The sequence below is a fragment of the Solanum lycopersicum genome, chromosome 12, assembly GCF_036512215.1.
Source record: "Solanum lycopersicum chromosome 12, SLM_r2.1".
Lineage (NCBI taxonomy): Eukaryota > Viridiplantae > Streptophyta > Magnoliopsida > Solanales > Solanaceae > Solanum > Solanum lycopersicum.
The window spans coordinates 53,394,303-53,416,501 of NC_090811.1; the positions used below are offsets into that span (position 1 = coordinate 53,394,303).

The 22,199-nt window shown below is 33.1% G+C and overlaps 1 protein-coding gene across 1 annotated transcript; it reads right to left on the bottom strand.

Annotated features, from left to right (window-relative positions):
* Positions 1-4,296: 4,296 nt before the first annotated feature.
* On the bottom strand, positions 4,297-8,319 carry LOC101268362 (uncharacterized). Its single transcript, XM_004252215.5, has 6 exons — positions 7,869-8,319; positions 6,559-6,701; positions 5,798-5,941; positions 5,486-5,671; positions 5,135-5,259; positions 4,297-4,739 (listed from the first exon to the last, which is right to left on the bottom strand). Exons 1-6 carry the CDS (start codon positions 8,044-8,046, stop codon positions 4,508-4,510), a joined length of 1,008 nt encoding a protein of 335 aa, XP_004252263.2. The 5' UTR covers positions 8,047-8,319; the 3' UTR covers positions 4,297-4,507.
* Between the last annotated feature and the right edge of the window lie 13,880 nt (positions 8,320-22,199).

Here is a 22,199-nt window from a genome sequence, read left to right on the forward strand (position 1 = left end):
CATAAAGCAACACAATAATAAAGTTACCATCAGAGAACTTTTGCACAAAAACACAATGGTCTGAAGAAGTCTTCTTAAAGCTCGGCTGACTCATAAAAGAACCAAACTTCTTGTACCACTGCCTGGGAGCTTGTTTCAAACCATACAAGCTTTTCTTAAATTTGCAAACATAATTCTCTTTACCCTTGACTTCAAAACCTTCCGGTTGCTCCATATAAATTTCTTCTTCTAAGTCACCATGGAGGAAAGCAGTTTTAACATCCATTTGCTCAACCTCTAAATCTAGACTTGCAGCCAAGCCTAGAACCACACGAATGGATGACATCTTCACAACTGGAGGGAATATCTCATCAAAATCAACTCCCCTTTTCTGATTAAATCCATTGACAACTAATCTAGCTTTGTACCGTGGAACTGGATTACCATCTTCATGTTTCACCCGAAAAAACCACCTGTTTTTGAAAGCTATTCTGTCTTTAGGTAACTTAACCAAATCAAAGGTATGATTATCATGCAAGGATTTAATCTCATCTTCCATAGCATCAAACCACCTTTCTTTTTCTTCACTTTCCATGGCCTCATCAAGACTCTCAGGTTCTCCCCCGTCAGTCAAGAGTACATACTCATTGGGAGAATAACGAGATGAAGGAATTCTCTCTCTACTACATCGTCTGAGACAACTCTTTGGAGCATCTATAATTGGTTGTTGGACAACCACATCATCTTGCACTGGAGCATCAACAACATCATGCGGTCATTCTGAACATGATCACATCTTCATTATCAACTTGATTTTCATCATTATGAAGATTTTCTTCCGGTGCAATAGTCAAAGGAACTGGATCAACATCAACTTAGCTCTCACTACTCTGAAATCAGCCTTGTCAGTTTTGTCAAAATCTTCAATTGTTTGGTCTTCAAAGAACACAACATCACGGCTTCTAACAAGTTTCTTCTCAACAGATCATAGAAACGATAGCCAAATTCATCTTGACCATAACCAATGAAGATACACTGCCTAGTTTTAACATCCAACTTTGACCTTTCATCCTTAGGAACATGTACAAAGGCTTTACACCCAAAGACTCTAAGATGATCATAAGAAACATTCTTACCAGTCCAAACTCTGTCAGGGAAATCACCATCTAAAGCAACAACAGGAGATAAAATGATAACATAAGCAGCAGTATTAAGTGCTTCTGCCCAAAAGGAATCTGACAGCTTAGCATCTGAAAACATGCATCTAACCCTCTCAACTAGAGTTCTGTTCATCCTCTCCGCTAAACCATTTAACTGATGAGTCTTTGGAGGAGTTTTCTGATGCCTAATACCCTGCTCTCTGCAATATTTATCAAAAGGACCAATACACTCACCACCATTATCTAAGCGGATGCATTTCAATGTCTTCCTTGTTTGTCTTTCAACCAAGGCCTGAAAACTTTTGAACACATCAAGTACTTGATCCTTGGACTTCAAAGGAAATACCCAAAGTTTGCGAGAATGATAATCAATAAAAGTCACAAAGTAAAGTGCACCACCATGAGATCTTACCTTAAAAGGACCACACAAATCAGAATGTACCAACTCCAGCAAATCAAGCTTTCTTGAAGGTGGATGACTTTGAAAAGAAACTCTTTTCTGTTTACCTGTTAAGCAATGAACACATTTCTTCAACTTTTCTTGTTTCACTCCAGAAAGAAAATTTTTCTTAGCCAAACTATCAATCCCCTTCTCGCTCATATGACTCAGCCTTCTATGCCATAACTCTGATGAAGTATCATTCTCCACCAAATTTACTGAGTCTCTGGATATGGAGCCCTGAAATACATACAAGTTAGACAACTTGTCACCACGAGCCACAACCATCAAACCTCTAGTACGCTTCCACTGGCCAACACCAAGTGTATTAACATAACTCTCATCATCAAGATATCCCACAGAAATCAAATTCAAGCGAACATCTGGAGCATGCTTGACATTATTGAGAACTAGTTTGGAACCATTGGTACTTTCCAAACAAACTGTCCCAATGCCAATAACTTCAACTTCATGATTATTGCCCATTTTCAATGTTCCAAAATTACCTGGAGTATAAGAAGAAAATAATTCCTTCTTTGGCGTGACATGAGAAGTAGCACCAGAATCCACAAACCAGCTAGACTCATCACGAACAAGATAAATGGCATTTGCATCACAAGAAACAAGAAGATCATCATTAGCAACAACAGCAACACGATTTTCATTATCGTCTTCTCTCTTTTGTTGTCTCATATCTCTTTTGTGCTTGTAACAATATTTCATGATATGCCCATTCTTGTGGCAATAGTCACATGTAATATTCTTGTATTTAGACTTTGACTTGCTTCTACTTTTACCTCTATCATTCTGACCTCTGGACTTGTTTCTCCCCTATCTTCAGTAACCAAAACATCGGAATGTGAAGCTGAACAAGATGAGGTTTGAGATCTTCTTCTCATTTCTTCATTGAAGACACCACTCTTAGTATATTCCATGGTTACAACACCACTGGGAGCAGAATTAGTCAAAGAAACTCGAAGAGTTTCCCAAGAGTCTGGCAGAGTATTAAGAAGCCAAAGTCCTTGTATCTCATCATCAAACTTTACACCATTCCGGACAGCTGGTCAAGAACACCCTGAAAATCATTAATATGATCAGAAATAGGAGTGCCCTCTTTATACCTGATATTCATTAATTGTTTCAATAGGAACAACTTGTTGTTGACAGTCTTCGAAGCATAAAGTGTCTCGAGCTTGTCCCACAAACTTTTGGCATGTGTCTCATTCACAATATGATTTCTAACATTATCTTCAACCCATTGTCTAATATAGTCACAAACCTGCAGATGCTCAAATTCTCATTCTTCATCATTCAAAGACTGGGGCTTATTAGAAGCAAACACAGGTAAATGCATCTTCTTGACAAATAGAAGATCTTTCATCTTGCTTTTTCCAAATATGATAGTTACTACCATTTAAAAACACCATTTTGCTCATATTTGCCTCCATCATTCAAAACGACAATCAACAATAACCAATGCTCTGATACCACTTTGTTGGGAAAGACAAGGCACTAACAAAGAATGTCTAACAGGATAACAGCGGAAGAATACCCAAGTCTATACTTTCACTTCTCGATTTGAACCAAGAGAAGACAAACAACCACAAGCAATATGATAGTAAGGCAGCAAGTAATTCAACCAAACAAATATAACAAGGCAATAATAAACCAATCACACAAGACACCAAGATTTACGTGGAAAACCCTTCAATGTGAACCACAGGACCAAAAGCTCCACTATAATCACCAAGACTTACAATATTGTTCTCCAAAATTGGCCACAAAACAAGTGCCAAACAGCGAGCAACAACAAAATAAGATTGCACCAAATTTAGAGAATTAAAGGAGCAAAATCACCAATTTCGCAGCTACTATTCACGACAGCAAAACTGAAGCTGCAGGTCACCAAATCCAACTCTGTCAGTTCCTAATCAAAGATTGAGATGAAGATAATATGTTGTCCAAAAATCAGCTCAAACGGACAAGAAACGAAGCGGGAATCGCAATTTGAAGTTGGCTGTTAGGGCTGAATTTTGATTGCGAAAACTGCTCTCTTTCTCTCTTTTTGGCTGCTGAAAAAACTCTCTGTGTATATGAAAATAAGACCTAAATAGGCTTATACTTGCCTCATAAGAATGGGCTTATGGGCAAAAATGGGTTGCTCCAAATTGAACTTTTATTTATCCACATAGAAAGGGAAAAAGACCCATAACCCAGCAGAATTCATATGGCCTACCCTCAAGTTTAGCCTTTAAAGGTACAAAAAAAAATTCCACATTATAATTTGAAGCAGGAACAAAGTGTTATCTTTTCTCCTATGAGATCCATTATTGAAATTAATCTTCTAAAACTCTTGAAGACGGTGTATAACATGTCAAAGTTATGGCCTATGGACTCTGTCAACTACACGAATAAAAGGCAACAAAGAAATACTTCATTACGCGAGTAAAGCCTTCAAGAGTATGGAAGTAGTTATACAACAAGCCTCTAAACATGAAGCACCATGGAGATAATAGCTAAGCCTTCTAAAGATTGAGCTAATAGAATCCATCCTATTTTTCTCAGTACAAATGAAAATAAGCGAGCGCTAAGCTCAATAAGAGTGTAAAGGCAGCACCATTAGAAAATAACAGACATCGCATGGCATAAACTATAAAAGAACACTGAGGATAAAAATGAGCTTGTAGAAACAACCAAGGCAAAATTTTCTTGTGGACATGGGAACAAAAGTAGTAGAGTGTTCAACATTAAATTATCGCTCCTCTGTGGTAATGAGGAATAAGGAGTTACTGAGTCTTCTATCACATTTTGACAAGAAAAAATGGATCGAAAAAATAATGTAACAGTAACTTATGGTGGTTTCTGTAATATGCTAAGATGTTAATATAGATGATGCATATGTGAACTAAACCAAAATATTCCCCTCACATTACTTTAATGGGGAATACTTTGAGATCAACTTGTCAACATGAATTACGATATCATCTATGCGGGGTCGGACTGTTGGTTGAGGCTGAAGCATCCATGTCACAAACTGATTAAGGTCGTTTGGGTATTGAACATTAGGCTCAGTTGGCCACTTTATTTGTGCATTTACAATAGCCAATTGTGGACTTTCATCAGATTCCTCTAGTGCATACTCGAATGGAGATACACCATACCTGGACATAAAAGCCAAGATGTTAAAGATTAATAACTGCATTTCATGCAAACAGACCTGCTCAAAAACCAATTTCACTGTTAATTAATATCTGCACTCGGTAAATATATGCATGTCATGAAAATTTTTGTTTCTTATTCTGAAAAGAAAAAGAACTTTTACTGTGAATAATAATTGGCAAAATCAGCACCAGACAACACTTCAGTATGCTCATCAACACACTTATTTTAAGCATTGCAGGATATTTCACACTTGAGTTAGCTTAACTCATGACTAGATCGAACTGAATATCAATTTATTGGACAATGGTGATGCAACTAACAGACATGTCAACAAAAGAATAAAAATATTTTATTTTGCACAGAAAAAGCTACAAAAAGTAGGGAGAAGTCTTACATTATAGCAAATAATGTACAACCTAATGACCAGATATCAGTTCTTTCATCAATATCACATTGACTTGGGCAGTCCCACAATTCAGGTGCACGGAAAGGGGCTGAAATATGCTCAGATGCCCATTCCTGGATAACCAAAAACGTACATCAAACCAAAAAAATATGCATCAGAATGGGGTAAGTTGTGAACTGTAAGCAACAGAGCCAAGAAAAAGCAACATCCTTATGTTATTAATACAGTAATGGTGATAACATTCTCCCTGTTCAGGTTCAGAAGAAGAGAAAGATGAGAAGCTTGCAGGCATAACTATAGAAGAAGATAACGTCTACATAATAGAAGAAGCACAAGTACCTGCAACTGTAGAGCCTCTGAGCGAGAGCGAATTTGCCTTCTTGCAGGACATGCATTTCCAAAATCCATTAATTTTGCAAGAGGTGCCTGTCCTTTCCGATGTGTTAACAGGACATTACCAGGTTTGACATCATTATGTGCATACGGAGGATCAAAGCTATGCATATGCTTGAGACCTGCACAGAGCTGCATATAAAACATTTTTCAGTACATCATTTTTTGGCTCCACAATTCCATGTGCACTTGACCCTTACATTTTCCTTCAGAAAATGAAAAGATGCTCTTGTGCAGAACATACTGATTCTTGTTCACCTGATGAAATATTTGAAGCACCTCCAAAGTGGAAAAGAACTCCTGTTTTGCTTGCATGGCTTTCATACTGTCCAGTAATGTCCCATCCATATGGGCTGGAAATAACAAGTAAGCTTCCTGCTTCCTAGACTGGTCTTGTGAGGCCTGCCCATTATCCAATTAAATAAGATCTTTAGAGAAAATCAGTGGCAACTGAAGATATATCATAGAGGGAAGGCAACAAAGAAGATATAACTCAGCATGCTTATAGCATTCAGCAAAAGTAGAGCATGTTGACAAATGACAGTTTGCTTAAACACAGTTCTCACTCCCAGAAGCCAAAACTACCGGAAGAGATTCATCTCAATGAGACATGTGCACAGTAACCCTCTGCGACAGTGAGCAACTTCTCAACCCCCTTTCCTTTGCCTTTTGCGAAAGAAAGGAACTAAATGGTACACTTCTCTGTCCATTCACATGCATGTTCAAACTTCTTCAAATATATGGAAATAAAACTATTATGATGGGAATGAGTTCCTTGAACTCTTGAAGCACATATAAGATTCCTGGAACGGAAAAGGATCAATAATGGTTATGTGTTCGCCTTCTTTGCATGATATGCGCTCTCAATTTAATACGTGTGAATTAATTTTGAGAAGGCCTCTTGATAAGAGATAGCCTAGACGTGGAGCTGGTGAATTACTAAATGAAGAAATTAGAGACCACTTTAATTTTCTTTTTCATGTGCTGATCAAAGCAAGTGTGCGGGTTCTAGTAATTACCTTGACCGAAATGATGGCGTGATCCAGGAGAGGAAGCAGATTGGGATGGCTAAACAGAGACGAAACGCGGATCTCCTCTTTCACCAACTCTAACTCTTCATTGTTTTGAATAAGAACTTTCTTCATTGCATAAGTTCCATCATCTAAACATTCAGATACAATGCATTGCAAACACTATAATGTTAACATGATAATTTGATAAGTGTTAATAAGAACAAGAGAAGTATGAACTACAATAATTGTACAAGAATCTGCACTAATCTTTTCCTAGAGAAAGAATCATAAATCTGAGTGCACTAGATGGTTCAGGTCCATAAGCAAAAAAATATTTGAACTGATACATGGGGAAATTGTTGCAGGCCTAACTGAGCAATTGAAAAAAATTCATCGAGAGACAAAAAGAGAACATAAAAGGCAAAGGATAAGGTTTCATTGGACTTTCTTCTTTTCAATTGCAAACAATAGTAAATATATGTTTAGAAGTGTTCATTTTTGTGCCTTCTCTTTTCTTGATAAGATGTCGCACAAACCAGCAGTGAACTATTAGTAAATCAAGAAAAAGATATCTAATTGCACAAAATATAAGCAAATTTGGTAGTTAAAGTTCATATGTCAAGAGAATCACCCTATAGAAACACCCAGTAACCATACAAAATCACAGTTATTTAGCAGGTAAAGGAAAGAAAACATTGATAGTAGCAAACATCTCAGTTCTTCGCAAGTCACAGTTCACTAATTGGAACAACAGAGACACAAATACCTGTGGAGTGTAATTGATACAAAAACTCCCCCTATGATCATTGACAACTACAACCAAAGCAATTCGTGTAGAATTTGAAGCAGGCAAGAAACCTTTCATTGGCAAATCTGATCTAATAGTCAACAGCAACAACAACTACCAAGATCAACTATAAGAATTCCCATTATCCATTAAGCACAGTCTCAACATGTTTACAAATCTGACCTAATATAAGATCAACAACAAACCCATTATAATTCCACAAAATAGGGTCCCTGTAGAAAGTACAAGGTACGCACACCTTACCACAAATTTCTGTTTCCTATAGAGTCAGATCACAAGAGAGGAAACAGAAAAATGTCCACTAATATTATTCACAAATTTGACCCAATTGTCAACAACTACAACTATTCATAACTTAATTCAGCTCAAAACTCAACAAAACCTGATTCAATTGTCAATATGATTCAATTTTCAGATATCAAAAGAAAAGGAAAACGAAACTTGCTATTGCCACAAATTAATTTGAGTATTCCTCAAACCAATGTAGTAAGTATCTACTAATATGTACCAGAGACATGAGAAGGGTCCTTGATTTTATTTGGATCAGAAATGAGCTCCTTGACAAGGAAGACATTGGGAAAAGTGGCTTGACGAAGGATCCTGAAACGGTTCTCATTGATCCAAACATCTCCTCCGCCATTGGCATTGTCATACAAAGCATTGAGTCCCGAGAACGAGCATCCCATTTTTTCACTGTTAAATCAATGGGCAGCTCCTTCTCGTTGGTGATGGTGATGTTTCTCTCTCTGACTTTTGAGAGAGAAAGAGAAGAGAGATTTTTTTCCTTTCTCTTGGATCTCACAAAGTTGTCTTTAGTATTTCTTTTTTCTTTTGGCGCAGATTTTGATATCATGTGATGCTTGTAGTAGAAGTAGTACAAATGTACAACTTATCTTCTTTCTCGGATCTATCTCTATGCGCAACTTACTATTTGAGTTTCTTTCTTCTTTTACCAAAATGCACATACAAATTGGCTAAAAATCAAGTTAGGTCATCATTGTTCAATTTCATACGTTTAATCTCAATAATTTTAATATATTATTAGTTAATTTTTAAAATCGTTATTTAAATTTATAATTCAAGAAAAATATAAATTAATAGATAAATTCTAAAAGATATTTCCTATGTTCCTTGTCCATATTTTCTTTTTTAATTGTCCATATTTACTTGTCTATTTTTCCAAATTAAGAAAGGATAATTTCTTTTCCTATTCTACCTACATTTAAAATTTTTGAAATTTTCTAAGTTTTAATTCATTATTTTTGAAGTCATAATTAATAAAGGTAAAATTTTAACTTCACTATGCTAATTATTATTATCTAATTATGTGTGTCATTTCTAAAATAGGACAATTAAATAGGGATGGAGGGGGTAGTATAAGATAGATAGTGATTCATAACTTACTATAGAAACATATATTACATCAATACAAAATAAAGAGTCTAAAAATGGTTTAAAATTATAGATTAATTGGGCTCAATTGAAGATTCTTCTAAAATAAATTTAGGTATGAATAGTGCCGACAAAATGAGCAAATATTTTGATAACCCGCTTATATTTAATTGATTGGATAACTGACTTTTTACATGGATAAAATATGGGTTGATACTCATATTCAACTCATAAAAATATGGATAAAATATGAATTAGCCAAATGATTTAAGCTTCTAACTTTTATTCACTCAAATTTATGATGTTACCAAAAATATTCAAACTTCTCTTCCTTTTTATATTCTTTTATAAAATTAATTATTTTTCTCTATAATTGAAAATATGAAGTCTTTAGTCCTTCAAAAATATCTATTCTAAATGTACTTTTTTTTTAATTATATTATATTTTTTTATTTGTTTAATTTTATATTGAATAATAAATAATAGTGTAACATATACTAGTATTGACATTACTTAAAGTGCATTAAGCTTGTTTTAGGGTGTGCATGGTATGAAGGAAAATATTTTCACCTCCACCAAACAACCAATTACCGGCCACACCCAAAAAAAAAATTTAAGTTATTTTCAAAAAAAAATTGAACTTCAAAATTTTATTTTTTTCACCCCTACCCTCGATCCCACCCACCCACCCCCTACCAACCCCCCAACCCCAAAAGAATAATTTTAAGTTTGTTTGTAAAAATGATTTCAACTTTAAAATTTCATTTTTTTCTTTCCTACCATCCCTCCCCTCCCGCTAACCCCCTTATCAGCCCCCCCCCCTTCCCCAACCCCGAAAAAAAACTAATTTTGTTTTTTAAAATTATTTTCTACTCTAGTAATCAAACATTACAAATCTTTTCTAGAAAATATTTTTTACTCACTAACTTCTAACGGTCCTAACCGTCGTTATTTAGGAAAGACAAAAAATTATAAAAAAAATCTAGACCTCATCCCGCTACAGTGGGGTAAATACCGCAACAGCGGGATACGCGAGACAGGATGTAATTACAGGAAATTCTACTTTGTTCATCTTCCTAAAATACCTAGAAAAGTCGTAAATAACGTCCCTAGAAACCTCAACAAAGTTATTACAAGCTTGGAAAGAAAGGATAAGGATATTTCTAGCGTTGGGATGGTGGAATCTTGCAAAATTTTGGCCAAACTCACCGTTTCGAAGTGAAAAAGCTGGAAACAAAGTCAAAACCCCCGTATAACTGGTTGGCGTCCAGGTAGGCTAGGTTTATGCATTCAGTAGTTGTAAATGTAATGTATGAAACCAATAATATGAGTTATATGTAGACCTTCGTGCACCGAGTGAATTCCGTAGAAAATTGCTATTATTAAATCTAATTAGGTTAGTGCTTAAGAAGATATTTTGATGACTTGTCAAGGTTTCCGAAATTGCTTTCTTGAATAGAATTGCTTCAAGAACAACGATATCCGATAAAGTGGAACATGATCATGGGTGTGTGCTATATTCGATCTATTAAAGTTATAAAATTGATGAAATTTTAGTGAATTAAGATTAAACCCTAATGAAGAACTAGAACTAAGCTTGGTATATTTGTATGTTAGGAATTGAGAAGTACTTCATAGGTGATGGTTGTGATGTTATGATTATGTGATGTTTTTCTTGATTCATTATGATACTTGTATATTATGAATGTTGTAATATTGATCATGCTTGTTGTAAATGAGATATATGAATAATGATGTAAATATATAATCTTGATGATGTACTTGTGATTGTGGTTGTGTGATTGAGATCAGATTGCCACATTTCGGCATAACTAACTTGGATCGGTTGCCACGTTTTGACATAAATATGGGATCAATTATCATGTTCCGACATAAACATGGAATCAACTGCCACGTTCTATCCCATTAACAATGAGATCGATTGCCACATTTCGACATAAAATAGAAACGGCTGCCACATTTTGGCACACTAATAATGGAATCTGATTGCCATGTTCTGGTAAGCTTACTATTTGAGATTGAGTTCCGTGAGAGAACTTTTGAATTATGTTGTGTATCTAATTATGAGGATTACATTTATATTTATTGATAAGTGATATTGAAGACATATTTTGCTCCATAATTGATAACCGATGAATTTGTGATAAGTGTGTGTGAGTAGCTTGTTCTAATTATGGATATTCTTGAAGTATGCTTGTAAAAATAATATGGCATTGGTGGTAGAAGTTATAGTAGTGAACTCGAGTTATAATGACTTGTAGTTGGTGTGTCGTGAGGAATAAATGGTGAGAGTAAAGATAGTACATTCGATAAAACATATTAGGTGGATTTTACTTGGGGAAGTCAGATGGGGATTAGTATAACGAAAGTGAGTCTAATTATTTAATAGACAATGATGGGGTATTATGACAAGGCAAGTATATGACGTGAGTGGTTAGTTGAATTAGTGATGAGGGTACTTGAGGGTTGACTATGTGTTTAGAATGGTTAAGCCATGATCTAGAATTATGTAAGTGGGTGGCAAACAACGAGTTAGTAGCTAGAATGACAATATGATTTGGGGGAGGGGGGTAATTTAATGAAAGGGTTAGGTGGAGAAGCGAGTGGTTTATTTCATGATTCTTACTAGTTGGTTTCTTATATTGTGTTGTGGGTGTCGGGTTGACCGATGTGCCTACTAGTACGTGTTTTTGTACTGATACTACTCTTAGTATGTTTTTTGACATAGTCTGGTTGTAGAATTCGGTGATGTTTAGTTAGGTGGAAACGAAGAATCTCCATTACCTTCTACTTGTCCTTTCGTTTGGTGGAGTTATGTCATGTATTTTCTTGTCCATAATATCCTTAGTAGCTCTTGTGTCTGTTTAGACTAGATCCTTGGGGTTGTTAATTACTTTACAAGTCTTACTAGTTCGTTAAAAAAGATTCCATTTATAAAGATTTTTATCTCTATTATATCTATCTTTCATTAATTTTCCGCATGTTTTAACATTTGGGGTGTATGAGGTTCTCATACTCGGGTGTTAAAGTAAGTGCTCGCACGACCCGATGGGTTGGATCGTGACGAATTAGTATCAAGCCTAGGTTATTGATCTCCCAGTACAAGAGCAAAATGTGAACTAGACTCCTGCGGATTGGTGTGTTGACGTCCACACCTAATCTTCAGAAAATTAGAAATCATTCTAGGAAGTTGTTTCACCCAGTCTCTCCTTTATGTGAAGTGTGGCTTGTGATATGAGTTGAGTCCAATTGGTATCTCAACGAAGTGAACTAGACGTCCTATTTTCAACTAAAAGGATACAATCAAAAGTTAATCGAAATTAAGAAGGTTTCAATTGGTATCTGGTTTTAAGGGTAGTACGAGGCATAGATGACTAGTATTTGTTATCTATGGGACGAACTAACCTATAAAGTGAGGTTGTTATGATGCGTGATTTATGCTTGTAAATGTATGACTTTGTGTATGATTTATGGTTGTGAGTACGTGTGCTATTTGTTGTTTGAATTAGCTACGATTGTGTGCTCCTTGTTGTCTGAAAGGACTTGGTATATGGAGGTTTTACGAGGGATGTGTGTGACCTGAATAAAGACACAGTTTTGTGTGTTTGGATTTTGATGTTGTGTAAATTGCTGAAAAAATTGTTAAAGTATGCAAGTGTAATTCATGAATATCGAAAATTTGTTGAGATAGACTCTAATCATTAAGTATATGAATGTCTTGATGTATATTGGGCGGGTGTGGGCTATAATGTTGAAATTTTTATAACATTATGGGTTGAATATCATGTACCCTGGTTTGATAAATTTCGTAGTTCGATGGAATGGTAAAATGAGGACCCTGGAAAACTTGGGAAATGAAAAAGAACCAGAAAAGTTTGGCCTGGGTTTCCTCCTTTCCCTATTTTCAAAATGTGAACTTAAAAGGGATTCGAACAAATCCCTGCAACCGCAGATAGTGTTCAACAGACGTTATAGAGAATTATAACCTACTATTTAAAACAGGGTTGCATCAAACAGCCAAAACAAGCATCCATGTGCTACAAAAACTTAGAAAATATCGAAAGATAAAAATAAAACTTAGTTGTCTTAAATTTACAAGCCCAAGAGGGAAAAAGGGAAATAAAATTACGGATTCTCAGACTGGGTGGTTTCGATGTCTAAATCAAGGTCCTCTGGGGGCGTCATGCCATTCCAAGCCTCGTTCAACGTGGAGAAATTCTCGAAGTTCGGCGGCTCGAGTCTAGAAAGTTCCTTGTCGGAGCCCACGCAAGTGAAGATAGCCTTAACCGTCTTCTACATCCTCAGCATCAGACAATCCCTGATCACACCCTTCCTCCTCTCCTTGCGTAGCTGCATCGGAGCATCTCGACCTCCAAGGCAGTGCTAGGTGGGATCAGAATAAAATCAGTGTAAGATTTTATAGTATATGCTTGAAGTATATCCATAACTTAATAAGCGATGAATTCGTGATAAGTTTGTGTGAGGATCTTGTTGTTATGGTAGTATATGCTTGAAGTACGCTTGTAAAAACAGTGTGGCAGTGGTGGTAGAAGTCGTAGTAATGAACTCAGGTTATAATGACTTGTAGGTGTTGTGTCGTGAGGAGGAAATGGTGAGAGTAGAGTTAGTACATCTGGTAAATTATGTAAGGTGAATTTTACTTGGGAAAGTGCAAAGGAGGATTAGTATTACGAAAGTGAGTCTAATGATTTAAGAGACAATGGTGGAGTATTATGATAAGCCAAGGATATGAAGTGGACGGTTAGGGTACTAGGGGTTGACTATGTTTTAGAATGGTTAAGACCATATCTAGAATTCGGTAAGCGGGTGGCGAACAACGAGTTAGTATCTAGAATGACACTGTAATTGGTTTGGGGGGGGGGGGGGGGTAATTAAAGGGAAGGGTTAGATGGAGAAGCGAGTGGTTTATTTCATACTACTCTTGTTTGTACAAATACTACTTTTGCTATGTCTTTTGACATAGTCTGGATGCATGATTCGATGATGTTTCCTTAAGTGAAGATTAAGAATCTCCAACATCTTCTACTTGACATATCTGTTTTTTCGTTAATTTTCCACATGTTTTAGCCTTTGGGGTGTTAGGGTTCTCCTATTTAGAGTGGGTGTCCGCACGGCCAGGTGGGTTGGGTTGTGACATAACCAAACATGCGAAAATAAGTAAAAGATCTACTTATTTTTTAAGAAAATATTTTCTAGGAAAGCATAAATTTATTTTATATTGAAAAGTTATAGAATTTTTTTACTTTTATGATACAATAAAATTATTTGAAGGCGTTTTCAATATATTTCATCTAAAAAAAAGACTAAAATCTTTTCTCCATGTTGAATTCTTAAGTAAAGTACTATTTACGTATGAAAATATGGGTAAATTAGTATGTTACCTAATTCGTTTTTACCCATGTCAAATATGGGGCGGTTGAATTTTACCCATTTTATGTTGACCCATTTTCAATCTGCAAAAAATTAACACAACCCGAGCGTTTGCCACCAATAAGCGTGAATGAGTTGAGGTTAAACCCAAATTATATTATCTTGAGTTTAACCCATAAAATTATGGACGAGTTATCTATCGAGTAATTTAAAAAAATGACTCTATTTGTAGGGTTACTAAAGTTTAATATCTATAGCTTATAAGTTTGTTATTTAATATGATAAGAAAGGGCTACAACTTTTGTCTTTTTCTAGTTGTATTATTGTATATGTTTTTTTTTGTTTTTTTTTATATATACACGGATACAATTTAATTAGAATGAACTAAATAAGAAAATGTATTAATTGTACGAATTCAAATTGTTATCTTTATTTATAAAATTTTAAGTACTAATATATCAAGAATACTATTTGTAAAAACTTAATGTTAAATATATTAAACAAGGTAGAGTATAATAATGTAACATATGAACATGACAAATTGAAAAATTAATACATTGTTGTTAATTAAGAAAATGAATACTCCAAGATAATATATGAAGACAATATTGTTAGAACAAAAGATAAATACATTGGACAACCCCAAAAACAAGAAAAATGGAAAATAAAAGAATGTGTAGGTAGCAAAATGTGTAAGTATTCGGCTGTATAAGAAGCTGAAAAGACTCACAAACATCAATTTCTTTTTATCAAGTTTTTCTTGTAATACTTGAGATTTGGTGTTAACTCATGTATTTGTTCATAAAGTATAGTATTGATATATTTACTTGTTTGCCTAATCACCCTTTCAAATTGGATAGACTACTTATGTATCCAAATATACTTATATTCACAAATCATCATTTCAACTTGTGTTAATATTACAATACAAGTATCTATATATATAATTATTCTACTATATACTAAATTGACAATTACACAAACTTCAACCTCATTTTGCTCATGCTCTTCAGGTACTTTTTAAAAACTATAGCCATTGTAATGGAGGAATAAATAATTGTCCAATTGAAATCCTATAAAAAAAATAGATGAAAATATAGATATATACAAATATAATCTTTATAAAAACGAGGTCAAATATCAATTAAAAGATATATGATGAATTTTAATTACCAAACTTGATGGTAGAATCATCTGAAGGAACTTAAATTGGAAGAAATTCGGGAAAAGATACAAAAAAATGGTGATATTGAAATATTGAGGAAAGAGAGTATTAATGAAGATAAACATGGGAAACCAATCACATAAAACTTGTCTAGACATAATCAATTAGTTGTGTAATAATAATTTCCTATTTAATATTAATAAGTTTTCTGATTATTTTTATATAATTAACATTGTTATTCATTTAGTAGTTATTAACACCCAATTTTGATCGACCTTAACCATTTTTAGGAATACTAATCGATTAAATACGTATTTTTCAAAATTTATTTAAAGTTTAGAATTTCGTCGATTTTTCTTGAAAATTATATATATTAGTATGTTTACTTTATAAAATTATTGTAAATATTATTAAAATATTTAATGAATTTCGAATATTTTAATTTAAGTGATTTTCAATTATATAAAAATATTCTAATTTATGTACTATTTTAATTAAATAGTAATTCCTATTTTTTCTCAAAATTATTTAAATTCTAGCTTATTCTGTTATAGTTTCTTTTAAGTATAAATTATAGGAACCACATATTATAAATACAAAATGACCATTTGTCCCTTTAAGAATTGAAATTACTAAAAATCCCTTAAAAATCAAAGAAGCGGGATACATCACTCTGGCGCGGGATACATAAGTACTGATACATCCCATTTTAACAGCTGCTGCGATTAATTAGGATTAATTATCGTGATTTCTGTTATTATTAACTGAAATCACGTAATTAATGGTCATCAGATTGTGTAACTGATTAGTAAATTCAAATTTTAAATCAGATGAGCTTCATAATTCAAAAATATTCTTGTAAAGGTTGATCTGCATACTAAGAATTCAAAAAAAAAAAGGTTTTGAAGATGAATATCTCAATTCTGCTGCAGCATTCTGGAATTTGGGTAAGCGATATTAATTATGAAGGTTACAATTTGAATTTTGAGATATTCAAGTGTACAAAAAAATTGATTTGTTCAATTGTTTACTATATGGTTCGTGTATACATACTTATGAGTTATAAATTTGATATATTATATTCAACAGTGTTTGAGTTTCAGTGTAACAGTAATTCAACCTGAGTTTATTTGTGTAACTTATGTATCAGATACATTCATTTGAGTGAAAAATATATTATATTTTTCGTGTATACTCCATCATGAGTTATTCTAGTGTCCCAAAACTTGACTTGTTCAAATGTGTACGACATGTTTAGTGTGTAAAGCCTTATGAACTATAATTTTGATATAGTACATTCTAGTGGTGCGTTTCACTGTAATATTAATCAGGGTTAAGTTTGTTTATGTATATGATGTATCATATACATTCATATAATTCAAGTTGCTAAATATATAACTGCAATCTTTTTTCATGTATATATTATACTTATGTATCATATACATCATTTTTATAAGTGAAAAATACTTAATAATGTATCATACACATTAGAACTTAAGTGTCATATACTTCATTTTGTAAATTAAATGTCAAAATTACTTAAACTGAAACAGTTAAAATTTGTAAAGAAACAACTGTTTCTAAAACAATAACTTGAAAAAACATAACATTCATAGCTAACAAAAAATTGTAATACCAATAAGCTTTTAGAAAAACACAAAAGATAATTGTCTTCAACAAAAAACAACATATAAACTTGTTCATTCTGTCCCAGCTAATTACTAATCTATGTTAACAATGTCATCTTCAGTTGGTGTTGTGAATTGACCCTTAGGCTTTGGTGGATCGTCATTGTCACTTATGTATCCACCATTGACCTTGTCACTGCCGTATCTCCATAACAATGCAGCATATCTATTGCGTAGGTAATTTGCAAGATGTCCATCAGTATCAGGTGGTATAACAAGTTGGTCACTCAAAAACTCTGCAAATGTAGCTACGTATAACCCGCAGTCCCTACAATGGATGCGCCGGAATTTTTTTTTATAACATAATGCATGCCCTGTTTATACAAAAAATAAAATAACATAATTCATGCACTGCATTATATGAATGTATATGATACATTAAATTTTAATTTATAAGACAAAGGAATCATAATATGTATATGATACATCTTATTAACTAAACTTATAAACATTGTAAATAGACTTAGTGTATCTGATACATCCCACAACTGTACCACAGAATTTTATTTTACTAATAATAACCCACAAAATTATTACCATATTATAGACCTTAAAACTGAAAACCACGTAATGCTTTTAAGATGTATATGATACATTCTATAAGTGGTACCTATTATATTCTATAACAACCATCATATTAAGTTTTAATTGAATGTATATGATACATTAAAGTTAAATTATAAGACATAAGAATCATAATATGTGTATGATACATTTTATTAACTGAACTTATAAACATTGTAAATAGAGTTAATGTATCTGATACATCTCACAACTGTACCACACAGTTTTATTTTACTAATAACAACCCACAAAATTATTACCATATTATAGACCTTAAAACTGAAAACCACATAATGCTTTTACTAATCGAAATTTTACTGAAGAATCTTAAAATTTTACAGACACTGTGCTTTCAGTGATACACAACTCAAAATTATTGACAAAAATTATGAATCTGATACACACTATAAAATGTAAAGAAACATGTTGGTTGTACTTTAATTTGAATGTATCAATCTTCATTGTTAATTTCAGTTTACAAACACATACAACAGTTTATAATTAGGGTATAATAAACAAAAACACAAAATTATGAATTTTAAACACATACCTTAGGAAGTGTGGGTCTTGAAACAGTTGATGTAACTTTTCTTGGCCTTTTTTTCTTGATTTCTTCATTCTTCTTTGGCTCAAGTACATTGTTGTTCTTCATCAACAATGGGTCATGTAGTCTCTTAGATCTATTCTCAGCCCACAACTCATCATCAGAATCATAAACACGTTTGGAATTACCACAATCTTCCATGATATTTGTAAACTCACAAGATGAAGAGAATGAAGGAGAAAATCTGGTTAGATGGAAAGAGAGTCCTACAAAATATTAGATATGGATGAAAATTTGAACTGGAATTCAAAATTTACCTGCAAACGTGTGGAATGGGGAGTAGACAATTATACACCTACAATGTAGGGAAATAAAAAGGAAAGGAATAAAATTAATATGGTAAATTTTAATTGGGGATGTTAATGGGGAAGTGGGTAGCCTTGAAAATAGGATTTAGTTTTTGGTAAAGTAAAACTTGCCAATTGGGTGAAAAAAAGGTGGGAAATCTTGATGTATCTTTTATATTTTTTTAAATTGGGGGAATAAGGGATTTTTGAAATTTTTAAAATAAGTTGGGATAAATGGTTATTAAGATAATTAAAGTAGTGTATTTAAGTAATTTTTCCTTCTTTTAATTCTAATTCATCCAATTCCAATTCATTTTCAATTATAGTCACCCTTTCATTGTAATTCTAGCCATTTTTTATTACAAGTTTAGCCATTGCAATCCTCATTCAAATCGGATTTCAATATATCTCATTTTTTAATCTCATCTGTCTATTTAATTCATTAAATCCTGATCGTCTATATCTTTCAAATCCACGGTCAAGATTTAATCTCCCAAATTTTACTATTTTACACCTAAAGAACTCCTAACCCTTTGGTCTTTTTCCCTCTTTCTCCTCCTCATCGCTGCTCCTCCGACCAGAGCCAGGAGGTACCGCACTCTCCTTTCACATGTTCCCCCGGCGCCCCTCTAATCCTCTTCTCCTCCGTTTTTTCCTTTTAGTTCCAGCAGGAAGCGGCGAATGATGAAGCTGCCAGCAAAAGACAGAAGCCCTTGACACTAAACAACAGGAGCAGCAACAGACAATGCCAGAAGGCTCCACCGGTGTCAAATCAGCAGCGCCCAACGGCAGCAATAACTTCGAGAAGCAGCAGCAGCGACAATGGAGAGCAGCTGCCACGCCTCTGTTTGCCTCCGTCTTCTCTCTTCTCCAGCCAGCAGCAGCCGACAAGACCATCAGCAACTCTGACAAGTTGAATATTCGGTGACGCTCGAACTTTCAGGTTTGTTCGAAACGGATCTCGACAGATCCAGTGAGGTGTTTTCTATTTATTATCCATCTATCCCCTAACACTTTTTAGTGAATTTGATTATGATTTTCTGATATCCTCTATAAATGTTTACTTAAAAATAATTAAATAATTGGTTGTCAATTTAGTTTTTTTAGCATGATTTCTTGAATCCCTTGATTGCTAAGTTGACTCATATATTGCCTAAAGTCGCGATTTTGTGTTGTATGATTGATTTTATTTAATGTTAGTAGTCGATCCTAACTGAAATTGATAATGTACTTGTTTCAACATGAGATTGTTTGGAGGATCACTAATTTATTGTGTAAGTTTTGTCTCCAAATTTGCCCGTTAATATCTAAATGTGATGGTTGCATATTCCTCTCCTAATTGATAATTTGTGAATATTAGCTTGGTTAATTGTATCATAGACTATTTGATAATGGATTCACTTGATTAGAGTTTAGTCTTGGTAATTAAATGTATTTGATTTCGTGATTTGGTTAGTATATTGTTATATATTGTTATCCTCGATTGACCTCCATTAGAGGTTTTTACATGGTAAAATATGGTGTTATTATACAGAAGGTATATGTGCTTCATTACTTGTATAATATTGTAATGGTTTTACTAAAATATATTGGTCTTCTTAATTATATCGAATTAGTGTTTACTGGTTTAGTTAAGGTAAATAATTTTGCTGATTTTTAGTTTGAGTAGGTAAGGAACTATCATGCACTCATCTCATATTGGTCTAAAATATGAGTGTTTACTAAAATATATTGGTCTTCCTATTTCGTGCTCCTATCTAATTTCAAACGGCTAATGCTTGTAGTTATGATAAATTATGATTTGATTGAATCAGTGCGATTATGGTAACATTTGTTTTTTCTTTCTAGAGACAATTCTTTGTCCATATGTGTAGATTTTTAGTCATTTATTTTTGGTAAAGGACCTCTATTGATTGCTTTATATTATTTGCTTAAGAGAATTGCCAAGATATGCTCTTCTTAATTTATTTTCTCCCTTAATTATGTTCCCCTCTATGCTATATAAACTTGACTCATCTTTCATTCTTTTTCTCATCCATGCTCACTCTTACACTCTTGAATGGTTACTCACTCACGCTCTATAAGCTTTTATCATAAGAACACTATTACACACTGCTCACGGATTCAACATTTGCACATGCTAGCAAATCTATTCTTGAAGCACAGTTCATCTACATTGTTGACAGTAATTTTACCTATCTAGGTTTGTTTTCCGCATTAATCTCGTTCTTTACTTTGAATTATTTATCATGTATGTTTGTTGTGTGTTCAAAAACGAACAAAAGGAAGCATCCGGGTTAATTTCTTACCCCTTTTGCTCTATTTGTGATTTCATGCTGCTCCTGATTGTCAGAAATACTTGTATGTCTTGTATGTCTACTTTTTACTCATATATGTGAAACAATTATTATTGTTCAAGTGAGTTTGATAATTAGTATTATTATATCATTGTCTTTATGTATTGTATACGCTGGTATTTTCTTCTCCTTTAGCAGGTTTGGACTTTGTCCAAGTTGAAGAGTCGCCCGGTTAAGAGATTTGAATGAAGTTATTATTATTTATTATTATTTTTAAGTTTTTCTGATGTTGGGTTAGTTCCTATTTAGTTCTGTAATAATCCTTTAGTAACTCTTCAACTCTCGTATTTGAAATAATTTGGGGGATAAGCTATATAAGGGGAGGGGATATATGTATATGCTAATTATTTTCTTTGCTTATTATTATTTATTTTTTTACTATTTGATTGATACAAATATTCCGTCTATTACTAATGTCATTAGAATAGGCATCATATTGGAATCACCCAAATGATCTATTTAAAATCAATTATTTATTTGTCTTCTTTAATTAGTTTGAATCAATGAGAGCTTGATAAGTAAAGTTAGTAACCTAGATCTAGCTTTTATACGTTAATATTTTTTTTCAGCATGCTAATGAACTTCACAAGAGAAAGCGAACCTTTTAAAAGTATCGATGTCATGATTGATAATATAAACCTTACTAATTTCCACCTGTTCACCTAGAAATCATGTTTGTAGGTATTATGAATTAACAAGGTTTCTACATGCCTAATGTTGTTTAACAACTTCAACTTCGATAATAAGTTTTAAAATAATTAGATTCTAATAACTTTTGCATGATAAAATCCTATCTAATAATTTTAGTAGGTTAATTGGTTAGATGTTAATAACTCTTTGTATGTCAATCATTTTTCAGCATGTCTTATCACATAAAAATCATGCCTAAGGACTAAAAAATATTCTATATATCGTTTGGAGTTAAAAAAATCATGTTAATCACCAAATTTACAAGTTCTCTAATAATTTTCAGCATGTTTTAAAACTAGATAATCCGTCAATATTTTCAACTCTATGCAAAAGAACAATTTTCTATATACATTATTATTTTGTGTTTCTTCCTAAAAAAATTGTCATACTAATTTGCCTAAAAAAATATGCAAAAAAAATTTTTTTAAAAAATAATAGTTAATATTTTTCTGCATCATAATTAACCTCTTTTGCATCTAAAATTTGCTATTAATTAATTTTTTTTCATTGTAACTAATTTCTACCTAAAAATTTATATTTTTTATATTAATAACCAATATGTAAATCCATCAATATTCTAAAATTTTCTGCATTAATAATAAATTTGTCACTTAAAAAATATTTTTTTTTGTGTTACTAATAAATCTATTGGTGTCCTTAAAATAATTTTCTGCCCTAAA

What these genes read in the sequence shown, in the direction of transcription:
- LOC101268362 (XM_004252215.5), bottom strand. Translation starts at nt 8,046, where the DNA reads ATGGGATGCTCGTTCTCGGGACTCAATGCTTTGTATGACAATGCCAAT. An exon ending in GGACCCTTCTCATGTCTCTG is followed by an intron (nt 6,702 to 7,868) that starts GTACATATTAGT and finishes CTGAATGTTTAG; the next exon opens with ATGATGGAACTTATGCAATG. An exon ending in ACGCCATCATTTCGGTCAAG is followed by an intron (nt 5,942 to 6,558) that starts GTAATTACTAGA and finishes GATAATGGGCAG; the next exon opens with GCCTCACAAGACCAGTCTAG.